The sequence below is a fragment of the Callorhinchus milii genome, unplaced genomic scaffold, assembly GCF_018977255.1.
Source record: "Callorhinchus milii isolate IMCB2004 unplaced genomic scaffold, IMCB_Cmil_1.0 Scaffold28, whole genome shotgun sequence".
NCBI lineage: Eukaryota > Metazoa > Chordata > Chondrichthyes > Chimaeriformes > Callorhinchidae > Callorhinchus > Callorhinchus milii.
The window spans coordinates 2774143-2787802 of record NW_024704769.1 but is presented as its reverse complement, the minus strand read 5'-3'; the positions used below and the strand labels follow the sequence as shown (position 1 = coordinate 2787802).

The following is a 13660-nucleotide window of genomic DNA, read 5'->3' as shown; positions in this document are numbered from 1 at the left end:
GCTGAGTGAGTGTGAGTGTTCCCAGAGACTTCTGTTTTCATTTCAGATTTCCAGCAGCTGCAGTATTTTGCCTTTTGGTCTGAAACCTTAACCGCCTTATAAAACTCCCCTGTATGTACGCACGCGCACACACACACACACACACACACACATATATGTGGAAGTAAAAAAAACTGCCATTCTCCCCAGAAGGCTCTCCGCAAGATATACAGAGTGCTTGTTGCAATTTAAGACAAACCACACGCGCTCCCTTCAGGTCTTTACTGAGCAAGAGCAAAACTCTGTCCAGGCTTACACTGCAGGCCAGCCCGACTTTAACTGAAAGAAATAGACGAGAGAGGCAGAGAGAGAGGGAGAGAGAAAGGTGGGGAGGGCTTCGATTTGTCCTCAGCTTCTACCACTGCTGCTAACTTTCCAAACTCCCAAGTAACTGAACATCACCATCTCCCCTGGGAAGTGCCAGCCTCCCCTGCAGCTAACACATACTGTTCTGCCCTCGTCCACCCCCCCCCACCCCCGCCACTGGGGCTGATCGATCAGTCGATCGTCTTCCTCTAAACACCAGCATGTTTCAGATTGCACAGAGATCGAGTGCAGCGGGGGAAGATGAGAACGAGATAAGAGACAGAGACAGACGGGGATTTGATGGAAGAAAATCTCTTTAAAAAATCTGAACAACATACCCATTGACACCATGCACCCCCACCCTACCCCCCACACTCTGAGTTCCTTTCCTCTCAGCAAAAGGGTTTCAATCTCTCCAGCGATTGCCCTAGGTGGCCGAGTCAATGTACAACAACGATAGGAATTACCCCCACTCCCTTCCCCTCCGAACAAAATAGCTGCACGAGAGAATATAACTCTCTCTCCCCACCCCACCAGTCCGCGCTCCCTCCCTCCCTCTCACGGCCCCCGGAACAAAACAATCGCCAGCAATCAATAATCAATCAAGTCAATCAATGAATCAAACACATAGCCGTCAGAAGCAGTGGAGATTTTACCCTCGTGATTAGCGTGGCGCTGTTGTTTGCCCCTCTTCTCACGCGGGGTTGATGCCTCTGTCCCCCTCAGAGGGTAGGGTGTGCGTGTGCAGTGTGAGCCTCACAAGGTGTCACAATTTGAGCGGCCTGCCTTCCTCTTCACCCTGACCTTTGTCGGCTTGATCACCTTTGGGAGGAAAAAGAACCCTTGAGCCGACGCACATTCGCTCGTTCCCAAACCAACCTGTGCATCGCATCGCCCACGAGGCTCCGTGTTGTCGACCTGGCTCAGTCACGAGCCCCTCTTGCCTCAGACACTCAATTGGTCGTTCAAGCCTCCTCCCCCCTCTCCCCCCAACACCCGATAAAATCTGTCACTCACTTTGTGGCTGTGGTGTTAACTGTTTTCAAATGGGCTGCGCAGCTCCCCTACAAAATACACAGTCACCGTGCTTTACTGTGTAGCCTGTAAGTATAATAATGATGGTCCTGGCATTCGATCCAACGCCTCATCACGTTTTCCGAGACGTCTCAAAGCGCTTCACAGGAAACACTGGAAAGTGAACTGACTGTATGTTTTGTGGGCGAAACGCGGCAGCCAAATGCACACAGTGACGTCCACACAAACAGGCATGGATTGAGTGACCAAATTTTCTTTTTTTTGAGAGATTATTACCCCCGGAAAAGCGATCCGTCAATCGAATAACAAGCCTAGTTCCAAGTTACTGATAGGTTAACGGAGGTGTGTGTAATAGGAGTAAGGAAACTTGCCCAACATTTCGCTCTGACCCACCCGGGAATCGAACCCAGGTCCTCTCGCTTGCGAGGTAAATGCTCTAACCACTGAGCTACAGAACTCCTCGAGTATCCTTGCCTCCCACACCCCTGGGCCGTGGGCTGGCAGCTTGCGGTCTCTCTCACCTCTTTGCTGTGAATCTTCTTCCTGGAATCATGGTGGCTCTGAGCGCGGCGTAGCGGCCTGGAGCCGGGCGAGTTGTGCCGCCTCGCTGTGCCTCTCGCCCCCTCCGCCTCGCCGTCAGACTTGCACTCCTCCTGCGAATCCGTCTCGTCTTCGTAGGGGTGGCTCACGGAGGCTGCGGGCAATCCTTGGGCTGAACAGAAGGCAGGAGACACGGGGTGTGAGCACACAAGAGCCTGGCACCTCTCTGGCTGCCCAGCCCACCCTCCTCCTCTACCCCTTGCGTGCTCAGGCCAGAACTACAGCTAACTTCCCGCCCACGTGAACCTGGACTCGGAAGTCGATCGTCAGGAGAGAAAGGGAACTTAGTGGAGCCTGGCTTCAAGATTATGGGAGTGCTCCACATTAGACGAGCAAGTTGAAGAAAGGAATTTGGATCTGGGTCACACTGTGCTTAAGGAACTGAGGCAGACAAGTTCAGACACCCACCAAACGTCATAGTCACCAAACCTTCTGCTAATTTTTCTGCAGCGCATAGCTTTTCGAAGCGAGGAATAAATCACACCTTCCACCCCTTTAACCTTTACACAGCTCCCAACTCTGTCTTAAGGACCATTGTGTCACACGTCTCCCATTTTAAATTCAGTTAGTCTCTCACAGTAATCGTTGCGAGTGACTGCGATCGGCCTCCTGGATAGCTCTTCCTCAGGGTAAAGCGGGTCTCTGTAATGTGCTGGCTCATCACCCTGAATGTTGCTCAGGTCCTGCATGCTGAAACTGCGCAGTCGGCCTGCGATCGCTCCCTGGCTCTGCAGCGGACGAGGGAACAAAAAAAAAACTGTCACGTCACTCGCACAAGAACAAGCAGGAGGCTGGAGCAGGTCGAGCGGAGGCAGCGGGTTGGGAAGTAAGCAGGTCGGAGAGGTAGGCTGGTGCTAGGGCATGAAGTGCTTTGAAAACAAGTGTGAGGATCTTGAAATCGATCCGTTCGGTGATCGGGAACCAGTGGAGCCTGGCCAGGACTGGTGTGACGGGGAAGGTGGGGCGAAGTGAAAGCATAAACGAGGAATACTTGCCTTTGCGGCAGCACTGACTGCCGCAGTCGCTGCCAGATTCAAGCCTCTTTTGCCAAAGCTCACCATGGTCTCGTAACTACGCTCCTTGGCTTGAACGAGGTAGCCATCGATTTCCTACAACAGAGAGGAGAGATGGGGGAGGAACTTGGTAGATTAACGCATGTATTTTTCAAAAATACTAGGTCAACAGAGGCTTGTGGAGTAAGGAAACTTGCCCAAAGTTTTTCCTCGTCTGGGAATCGAACCCAGCTCCTCTTGCTTTGCGAATCGAGTGTGCTACCACTGTGCTATAGGTCTCTAAACCGGCCTTGATCAAAGTAAAGGCATTTTTTTTTAAAAAAGACAAGCAAACAACACAATCATTTACAAAGCGTTAAGCGGTGGCCAATTTAAGTCAAAGATTAACTGTAATTGGCTTCATGTACAGGGCGAGTCACGCTGCAATGCCAACACAAAGGAGCTTGTTTGCACTAATTTGACTGGGGTTTTTTTTGGTCTGCGACGCTGTACATTTTGTTTAGGCAAATATGAATTGGGAGCAACAAACTCTCAGTGAAATAAAAACAACCGCCATCAGTTTAGCAGGTTTTAAATCCGTGATCAAGATAAGAAAGCTCATCCATCAACAATTCGTATTTATACAGCACTCCTCACACAGGGTTACGTCCCAGAGTGCTTAACAGTGGCGGAGCACGATGCTGACCAGAGGGAGTTGACCGTAGGCACGGTGGAAGCGGAACCTGAAGATGGGGAAGGAAAGGGCGCGGCGGAGGGATAGAGGAACAGAGGAGGGCACAATGGTTCATTGAAATGCTGCAACATAGTCTAGACTCCTTTTTTTTATGTGTTTCTTTGTTTTGTTCTCTCTGTACCTTTTCCTTGGAAGAAAGAGTGGGGTGAATGAACTTCCTATAAAGCATACTGGCTCCCTTGGTGTACGGTGACAGCAGCCAGACTACGAATGCGATCTTGATCTCATAGTAGAATGGAAACCTGCGGATTAGCAAAGAGCAGATCCCTCATAACCCGAGCAATTATTTTTATAAATTCTTCCATTAACATTAATATAGCACCTTATCATGTCCTTTCAATACTCTTCACAGGATATAATGTAAAGTGTAATTTGTGGGTGAAATACGGCATCCAGTTTTGCATATAGCAGTGTTCCACAAACAGCTATAAAGTGTGTGACCAATTTTATTGGGGGGGGGGGGGGGGGGGGGGGGGGATTGTTGGCCAGGACACTAGGAGAGAGAAACTCCCTTTTCTTTTCAAATAGCGCTGCAGGATCTTTAAACGTCTCATCTGAAGGTCAGCACTTCTGACAATGCAACACTCACTCTCAGCGATGCATTGGAGCGTCAACTTAGACTAAGTTCCGACAAGGGGGCTTGAACCAAAAACCTTCCGACTCGGAGGCGAGAGCGCTACCACTGCGCCAGGCCGGCAGACAAATAAGACCGCCATGCTCGCCTACAAAAAACACAGCCACTACACTTTAGTAAAGCACTGTGAAGCGCTTAGAGACACCTTCTCGCCGTGAAAGGCGCTGGATTGAATGCAAGGATTGTTACTTAATTACAGTCAATTGGCATCTGCACGCAGCAGGCAAAAGGCTTGACAAACGGCCACAAAGTGAATAGCCGATTTATTTGCTGGGATTCTTGGCCGGGTCGCAGCGGGTAAAGAGAAACTGCCTTCTGTTGTGTTTTTTTTTTGAATCACAAATTGTTCATTGATCCTTCGGAAACCGGAGAAAGCAATGGAAACAAAAGCACATTTCAGCAGCAGGCCGGAGGCTGATACACTCCTCTGCTCTCCACCTACTCTCTCCCTGTCTGAGAGCCAACTCCTAACACCAATCCATTCAGCACTGTTTCCCGGCACTGTATTGGAGCGTCACTGCTGAACGACTGTTAAGAGTTCATAGCCCCCGACGTGGGGCTTGAACCTTCTGACTCGAGATGTGAGACCGCTACCAACTGAGTCAGGCTCTAATAGTTATATTTCATAATAATACTTGCATTTCATACAGCACTTTATCACATCGTTGAGATGGCTCAAAGCGCTTCACAGGATATACTGCAAAGTGAATTGACTATGTTTTTTGTGAACGAAACGTAGCAGCCAATTGTACAAAGCAGCGTCCCACAGATAGTTGTGGATTGAGTGACTAAATTACTATTATTTATTTCTTTTTAAGGGATTATTATCTTGCGAGGCGAGTGCTCTAACCACTGCACTTCAGGACTCCTTTAAAGAGACTCTTCCATAAACTCTGCCTCAAATTCTTTGAACATTTTGTGACTTACCAAGAAATAAATATGTCAGTGAAGGTTTCCACTGTTGTAAAGATAGCGAACACAATCCAGTACATCATCCACCGGACCTGAGAGAAAGATTAACAATCAGCTCACAGTCCACAGCAGTCTACAACAGAAGCAGTCTAAAACCCCAGTCTACAAGCCATATCCCCAAGGAAAGCTAGCGACTGTGTACTTTGTGTCCGAACGCGACAATCAATTCACATTGCTACGTTATTTATTTGCTCTTAAACTAATCAGCCATTTATTTTTTTGATAAAAAAGCCACAAATCAGGTTTGTCCGTATGTTGATCAGATTCCGAGGCCAGTTGCCGGATCCACCTCCCGGAACCGAATCAAATCAATCCCGTGGGAGCTGCGTGAATCCTGTTTGTCTGCAACCAATCCTGACCAAATTATTTATTCCTCTTACTTATCCTTTCACCAGAAATTACAGTCAATTTGACTTAGCAGTATATTCTGTGAAGTGCTTTGAGACACCTCACAGACATAAGGCGCTATATCAAATGTAACGATCATTATTATCCACCCCTTTTGTTCTTGAAACAGAGAGAACTTTAGCCTTGTTTCATCTTTCTCCAGTGTGTGTATGTGGGTGACTGTGGGGGAGCTCAGTCAGTTTTGTGTGCTACCCCCTCCACCCACCACCGATGAACCAAGAGAGTTAATGATGTGATTCAAATGCCTGCGTTTGACTTTCAAAGCGAGCGATTTGCTGAGGGTTAGTTTTATGTGTTATAGCCTCGCTCACTCCATCTCAGCAAGATTCTTTTCTTTTTTAAAAAAAACATTAAACAGTAAAAAGCCCCAAACAGTAGGGCCCATTGACTGGGGATAAACGCGGTGAATCATTCTGTGCACACAAAGACACTTGTTTGCACAGAGCATTGTTAGGTTAAGCCCTAGTGATAAATCAACATGGACTGTGTGAGCACCAGTATAACCAGGATGGGGACTGTGCGAATACCAGCCAGGATAGCCAGGCTGGGCACTGTGTGAGCACCAGCACACTGCAATGCTAACACTATCGTACACACGTCACTGGTTACTCACAGTGGGGAACGAATAATACTAATGTTAAGCGTAATGTTAGCATTCAATAATCCTTGAATTTGGTCTTAACAGGTCATTGAGACGCCTCAGAGCGCTTTGCAGGATAATGATAATCTTTGCATTTGATACAGCGGCTTATCACGTCTTCGAGACATCTCAAAGTACTTCACAGGATACACTGTAAAGTGAATTGGCTGTAATGTATTGTGGCAGCCAATTCCACACAGCAGTGTCCCACAAACAGTTGTGGATTGAGTGAGCGAATTGTTATTAGGATAATTAAATTGCTAGGATACAGTGTGCACGGACTGTGTGTTTTGTGGGCGGAACTCGGCAGTCAGACATCCCACGAACAGCTGTTAAAGATCCAACTGGAAAAGAGAAGGGAGTTTTCTCCCAATTGGTGTCCCGATTGACAATCCCAGGCACAAGCACGATGGGCCGAATGGCCTCCTTCTGTGCTGTAAGGTTCTATGATTATTATTTTCATAGGGAAGCGACGCTCTTGCCCAGAAACATGCTGAGCGCTGGGGCAAACCTGTTCTAACACCGAACAGCTGACTTCACTGAGCACATGCTGGCTGCCTGGGGCCCTCACCAGGGAAATTGCAGTTTACAGAGAACAAGTGCTTTGGAATCGCCCTCAGCAGCTAATGGGATTAACCCTCAACACCAACTCTTCCGTCTCTCTTTAGAACTCAAGCATAAGTTGTTGTTGTTGAGGAGCCCATTGGCTCAGAAACGAACAAGCAAATCCGGGTATCTTCACGCAACAAAACATCAACAGAATTTTGCATTTTCAGTTAAACCACTTTTAACGACTGAACTGGGATTGCTTGAAATTTGTGGCTCAACTCAGCGTGCGAGGGCAGGACTGGGTGGGTGGGGGAGAAGGGTTGGGGCTATCACTTCAGAAAAGCGATCCACCAATCGACTAACGACCGGGTTCCAACTTACTGCTAGATAAACAGAAGCATGTGGAGTAAGAAAACTTGGGTGACATTTTGCTTTGCTTAGGGAATCGAGCCTGGGTCCTCTCGCTTGTGAATTAAAAAATATGTATACACACATATAAATAAAATACATACACATAATACTCACATACTCCTTCACATTTTTCGTCTTGACTGCTTTGTAGGATGTGTAGGCAGGGTACAGAGTGCCGAAGGCTAGCCTGTTGACAGATGCACAGAAATAAGATCCAATTAACATGGGAGGGGAGCAGGATCTCAAGTTAACAGCAGCTGCAAATAGCTCAGGGACCGATCAGGGAGCCTTGTGCTCCAATCAACACACTTTCCCTACTCCAGCAGAAGTCTCAGAGTATGGAGAAAGGGGTCCCGGGTGGGACCATCATCTTATAATGGTTATGATTATAATCACTTGTGGTGCACAGTAGGTATAATAATAATCCTTGCATCTAATATAGTCTTTGAGACGTCTCAAAGTGCTTCATAAAATATATTGTAAAGTGGAGTGACGAAATGCTGCAGCCAATTGCGCACAGCACTGTCCCACAAACAGTTGTGAGGCGCGTGACCAACTTTATTTACTTGTTGAGGGGGATTATTACCTCCTGGGGCTATCACCTCAGAAAAGCGATCCACCAATCGACAAATAACTGGGTTCCTACTCACTGCTAGATAAACAGAGTGTGTGGAGTAAGGCAACTTGCCAAAAAAAAATAAGTCAGACTGGGAGACGAGACACTGAGAGATGCCAGGCTTGTTCGGACAGGTACCCATATGGGGCAGAGGGCGAGGCACACAGCGCTGAGGCAAGCCACAGGGGAAACCCTGGGGCAGGAGGGAGTGCAGCTGAGCCAGAAATGAGGTCACCTTCTTGGGAAAGAAAAGGGAGTTTCTTCTGTCAAAATAAAATCGCAATGTTTGCTCGTGGGATCTTGCTGCAAGCAACTTGGCTGCCATGTTTCCCCAGAAAGACCCCCTACTCTGTTCCAGCAACAGTAGCCCCGAAACTCTAGGACACTTTTCCTCTATCCCTGCACCTTGCCCCCTTCCTTCCCCATCTTCAGGTCGGGCCTCAAGACCTTCTTCTTCAATGGTGCCTACAGTTCCCCCCCAACCCCCAGGCTTTGTGATTTGTGATGGTTGGAAGAGGGGAGAAGCCTGGGGTAACAGGGATACAATTCCGTAATTTTCACAGCACACAATCTGCTGCTTTTATGGCTGCAGTTGCAAGAACTCAACATGAGCAAACATGGTAATAATAAGAGGCTCTTTTCGCTTTCCTACACAGCCTTCTCAGAAGCAGGATCCGTAAATAAAGCATCATTCCAGGACTGAAGCCAGCTCCAGGGCGTGAGACTGGACAGATAAGATTAACAACCGACCAAACAATCACAACAGGAAGAATTTGTAGTTCAGCGCTTCCCTGACGTGTTGTGTGCTAGCCCGGATCAGGCACCGACACTCTCCAGTCAGGAGGCTGTGGGGTCAAGTACCCACTTTGTGGCTTGATCTCGCATAGTCTTAAGCTGACACTCTGACACAGCAATGGGAGGAGCGCTGCATTGTCGGAGACACTGTCCTTTGGAGGAGACGTTGAACCGAGCTCCACCGCCTGTGTCCTGTTCAGGTAGACGTTAAAGTTCTCTGCAGTGCTATTGGAAAAGAGAAGGAGGTTTCTCCCAGCCGGTGTCCTGGCTAACAGGACAATCCCCCAAATAAAATTGGTGACTCTTTTCATGGGCGTTTGTGCTTTGCGTTGGACATTTTGGTTATAGTTAGGCAAGTTTCCTTACTCCACATGCCTCTGTTTGCCTAGCAAAAAGTAGGAATCCAATTGTTAAATCGATTGGCTGATCGTTTTCTGGGGGTAATAATCCCTCAAAAGAAAAAAATGTGGTCACTCAATCCACAATTACAACAACTTGGATTTATATTGCGCCCTCCACACCTGAAGGCGTCTCAAGAGCATCTGTTCGTGGGACACTGCTGTGTACAATTGGCTGTCGGGTTTGCCCACAAAAATACACGTAAATCCACTTTATGGTATATTGTGTGAAGCACCTCAATGACATGATAAGGCACTATATCAGATGCAAGGATTATTATGATTATAAAGCAGGCTGCCACATTCGCCTATAAAGCAGTCACATAACTGCCCGCAGTGAGCGAGAGATCGATGCCAACCCCAGTGATTTGACTCTTTCAACATCTACAGCTTGTTGATGAGACTCTGCTGTAACTTCAGAGGCAGTGAGTCAGGCTTTGCTCACAAGGTGATGGCTAATTACTTTATTTCATCAGCCAGGAACCAACCCACTTAGCGGAGCTAAACAGAAACCTCTTGCCACAGGTTTGTGCACAAAGAGAGAGAGAGAGAAAAAGGGGGGAAAGAGAGAGAGATATGTATATTTTTAGGGCCAGACAGGTGTCTGAGAAAAGCGGAAACCCATCGCAGCGCTTAAGAGCATCGAAAACCAAACCGAGAATTCCATGCATCCAACCTACACATGGAAACTCCGGAGATAGGAAGAGAGTGTGGGTAAAAGAAAGAGAGGGTAAAAGAGAAAGAAAAATTGAAAGTGTGAAAGAGAGAGAGAGAGAAAAGAGATGTAAAAGAGAAAGAAAAAGTGAAAGAAAGAATGTGAACACAGTGAGAAAGAAAGAGAGAAAGAAAGAGAAAGAAAATACAACGCAAAATTATATTTGTATAGCGCCTTTCGCATCAGGAGGTCGTCTCAAGGCGCTGGACAGTCAGGAAGTTAAAAATGAAAAAGAGAAAGATGCTCCCAGTTGTCGTTTCTGCTCTACACTAGGCCGGAGAGTAGCCAAGCAAACACGTACCAGTTTCCCCTCTCTGTGCGAGATAGTGCGTCCGCTCGCTTACCAACTGGGTGCAGCCGCAGTTCGCTTTGGATATTCTTAAACACGGTGATGGGTTTTCATGCATTTTAGACACCTGGCTGCCCCCCAGACTACACAGCACCGAAAAAGTTCTGCATCCAGTCCCTCTCCCCTTTTCTCAACCCTTGACAGTATATTTTGTGAAGCGCTTTGAGATGTCTCAACGACATGATAAGGCGCTATATCAAACGCAAGTATTATTATATGCAATTGTCCTTTTCAAAATGTTTCGCCAATTTCCTTTCAAGAGATATTATGGATTCTGCTTCAACCAGCGATGTTTGGGCCGAGCATTCCATGCCCATTTACAGTAAAACTCTCTCTCCTTAACCTCTCCCTAAGCCTTTTTTGTTTTTGAGCAACGAACTTAAATGTCTGCCTTCCATTCACTGACTCACTCACTCCCAAGCCAGGGTCACTCCAACATGCAAACTCAGAAGTGGGCTTTAAAAAGGAGATGCTTTTATGTGTGTGTGTGTGTGTGTGAGACATTAAATGAAAATATAAAGGTTAGCCCTACCCTTCACGCACTTCATTAGATACAAAGCAAGCACCGGGGAGTAAAGAGATGTGGGTCAGTGTTAAACACAGCTGATTAAATGTCAGACCTGTCTGCCTTTACAGGGATAAGCTGGGTCCAATGTCCCATTACAAACTCTGTTCTCGCCGGGAATTCCCTCTCCCCTTTTGTGTAAAGATGCACTTCCTGGGGTCTATCTTCACATTCACCCCCTTCGCCCCCACCATGAGCTGTGATCTCTCAACCTGCTGCCCTGGTGTATCTGAGAACATTGCTTTGGGGAAATGGTGCTGGTATCTTATACAAGTCTAAATGCTCCATTCAAAGCTGCTGTTGCCTGCTCGTTCAGCATAGATCATAACCTTCCCCCAAGGGTAAGGGGGAACAGGGGAGAAATCAGCGGTGTTGCTCTTCTCTGCAGAACTGGTTTTATTCAACTTAAATCAGATAATAATTCGGTCACTCAATCCCCGATTGTTTGTGGCACGCTGCTGTGTGCAATTGGCTGCCACGTTTCACCCACAAAATACACAGTCGATTTACTTTATACAGTACATCCTGTGAAGCACTTTGAGACGTCTCACCGACGTGATAAGGCGCTATATCAAATGCAAGGATTATTATTAATAATACTCTGACCAGAACTAGACTGGGAGACATCGACCTGGACCAACTCCCTTCGCTTTTCATACAGCGCCACGGGGGAAATCTTGAGCAGGAGAGATGGGGAATTTCGATTTAACGTCTAAACGAAGAACGGCGACTCCCAACAATGCAGCGCTCTCTCCCCCCCAGCGCAGCGCAGGAGCGTCAGCCTAGTCGTTACGAATTCACACACAACATGCAGATACAAAACAAGTCTTTGAACACCTTAAACAAACTCGACAATGACGAGAAATAAACCTTGCACTTATAAAAGTATAACAAACACCGGGCAGTTAGAATTAATTCTTAAAATAATAATCCTCGCATGTATCGTGATTAATGATACAAATACTATAATCTTCGCAACCTACAATTAATAGCGATCCTTGCACTAGGATATAGTTATATTACACGGGGGAGAAATCAGCGTTGGTGCTCTTTGCAAAACCTCGATGAGCTAATTTGTTTCCTCATGAAAAACTGCTGGCACGTAGGATTAATTTTTAGAAAATCATAATCCTCGTATGTTTGAGCATGTTCAGACCAAGCAGTTGCGTCAACTCACGCGCACGCACACCCGTAGCAGAAGATCCGCCCCCCCAACCCACCACCCCATGAAAAAAAACCACATAAGAAGTTCAAAAAGAAAAGTTTCACACAAACAAACTCGACTCCAAATAACCACGCCTGTTTGTGGGGGACACGTGTGCGCAATTGGCTGCCGCATTTCGCCCACAAAACATACAGTCTCTACACTTTGCAGGGTTATCCCGCGAAGCGCTTTGAAGCGCCCGGAAGACGCAATAAGGCGCCGTAGTATCCAAAATGCGAGGATTATCATCGGGATACAAAATTCAAAAGGAGTTTCAAACAAAGAAACTCTTGACTCCAAATATATATATATACGATACATATAATACACATACACACACACCAATAAAAAAAACTTTCTGAACCACAGAGATAAAGAATGACGAGTGATTTGCAAAGATGATTACATAACATAAATATATATTATACCTATATAAATAAATATTATAGATAGATATAAATAAATACTCTCTGAACACATATTTTCAATCTACGACTGTTGTGGGACATTGCTGTGCGCAATTGGCTGCCGCATTCGCCCACAAATATACAGTCAATTCACTTTACAGTGTGTTCTGTGAAGCGCTTTGGGACGTCCTCCCGACGTGAAAAGCGCTATATCAAATGCAAGGATTATTATTATTATTATATACACACACACACAGACACAGAATGAAGAGTGATCATACTCACACCACCAGCCTGGAGATGAGCCACGACACCATCCTGCCAGTCTGCCAGAGGGCTAATATATATATATATTTAAAGATAAATATATATATATCTGGTTTGGAGACGAGTGGCTTCACTGACAAGGGCCTGGGTCACATGGGTGGGTAGGTGGGTGGGTGGGGGGAAAGAGGAGCGGTTGCTTCTAACCGGTCCGCCCGTTGCTTCTAACCGGTCCGCCCGTCGCTTCTAACCGATCCGCCCGTTGCTGCTAACCGGTCCGCCCGTTGCTGCTAACCGGTCCGCCCGTTGCTGTTAACCGGTCCGCTTTCCGCCGCCTTCTCCCGCTTCTCCTTCTCCTCCTCCCCCCCCTGTTGACGACCGGTTGGCGGTTCGGGAGCGGGATGGGGGAGGGGGGGGGGGTCTCTCTCTAACAAGCGGCAGCTATTCCCCTCGCTCAAACACCAGCCCTCAACGCGGCGACGGCCCGGTCTTCCCTCGCCGCGGGTCCCCGGGGGGGGGGGGGGGCGGGTGTGTGTGTGAGTGTGTGTGTGTGAGGGGATGGAACCCAACCGCCGAGTTGCTTCTAACCGGTCCGCTTCCCTCCCTCGCGCTCCAGTTTGAATCTCAACGGACTTTCCTCTCTCTCTCTCTCCCTCTCGAGCGCGAGCGGAACGGGTGCGCGCGCACGCACGCGCGGCGGCCCCCGGGAAGGGGGGGGGAGGTCAGGCGGGTTCGCGCCTGCGCGCTGCACACAGGCAAAATGGCGCCGCCGCCGCGTTCGTTCCGAGACGGGGGCGTCCAAACTTTTTTTTGTTCTCGTGTGCGTGTGTGTGTGTGTGTGTGTGTTGTGGGGGGAGCGGGGGTGGGGGTTTGGGGGAGAGGGAGCGGGGAGGGTGGGGATGTGGGGGGGGAGGTGGTGGTGGTGGTGGTTGTTGTCGTTGCCGATGATGCCACAAAGCCCTCGATTGTGAGGCTGTTTTTTGAGGCAGTTTTTTTTTCTCTCTCTC

The 13660-nt window shown here is 47.7% G+C and overlaps 1 protein-coding gene across 1 annotated transcript; it reads right to left on the bottom strand.

Moving 5' to 3' along the window:
* Positions 1-641: 641 nt before the first annotated feature.
* On the bottom strand, positions 642-13155 carry LOC103188981 (receptor expression-enhancing protein 1). The gene is made up of 8 exons (XM_007909203.2): positions 12675-13155; positions 7455-7527; positions 5288-5364; positions 3848-3968; positions 2976-3089; positions 2558-2708; positions 1902-2092; positions 642-1167 (listed from the first exon to the last, which is right to left on the bottom strand). Exons 1-8 carry the CDS (start codon positions 12704-12706, stop codon positions 1102-1104), a joined length of 825 nt encoding a protein of 274 aa, XP_007907394.1. The 5' UTR covers positions 12707-13155; the 3' UTR covers positions 642-1101.
* Between the last annotated feature and the right edge of the window lie 505 nt (positions 13156-13660).

What these genes read in the sequence shown, in the direction of transcription:
- LOC103188981 (XM_007909203.2), bottom strand. Translation starts at nt 12,706, where the DNA reads ATGGTGTCGTGGCTCATCTCCAGGCTGGTGGT. An exon ending in CGAAAAATGTGAAGGAGTAT is followed by an intron (nt 5,365 to 7,454) that starts GTGAGTATTATG and finishes TCTTTCTCTCAG; the next exon opens with GTCCGGTGGATGATGTACTG. An exon ending in CAGTCAGTGCTGCCGCAAAG is followed by an intron (nt 2,709 to 2,975) that starts GCAAGTATTCCT and finishes CGTCCGCTGCAG; the next exon opens with AGCCAGGGAGCGATCGCAGG.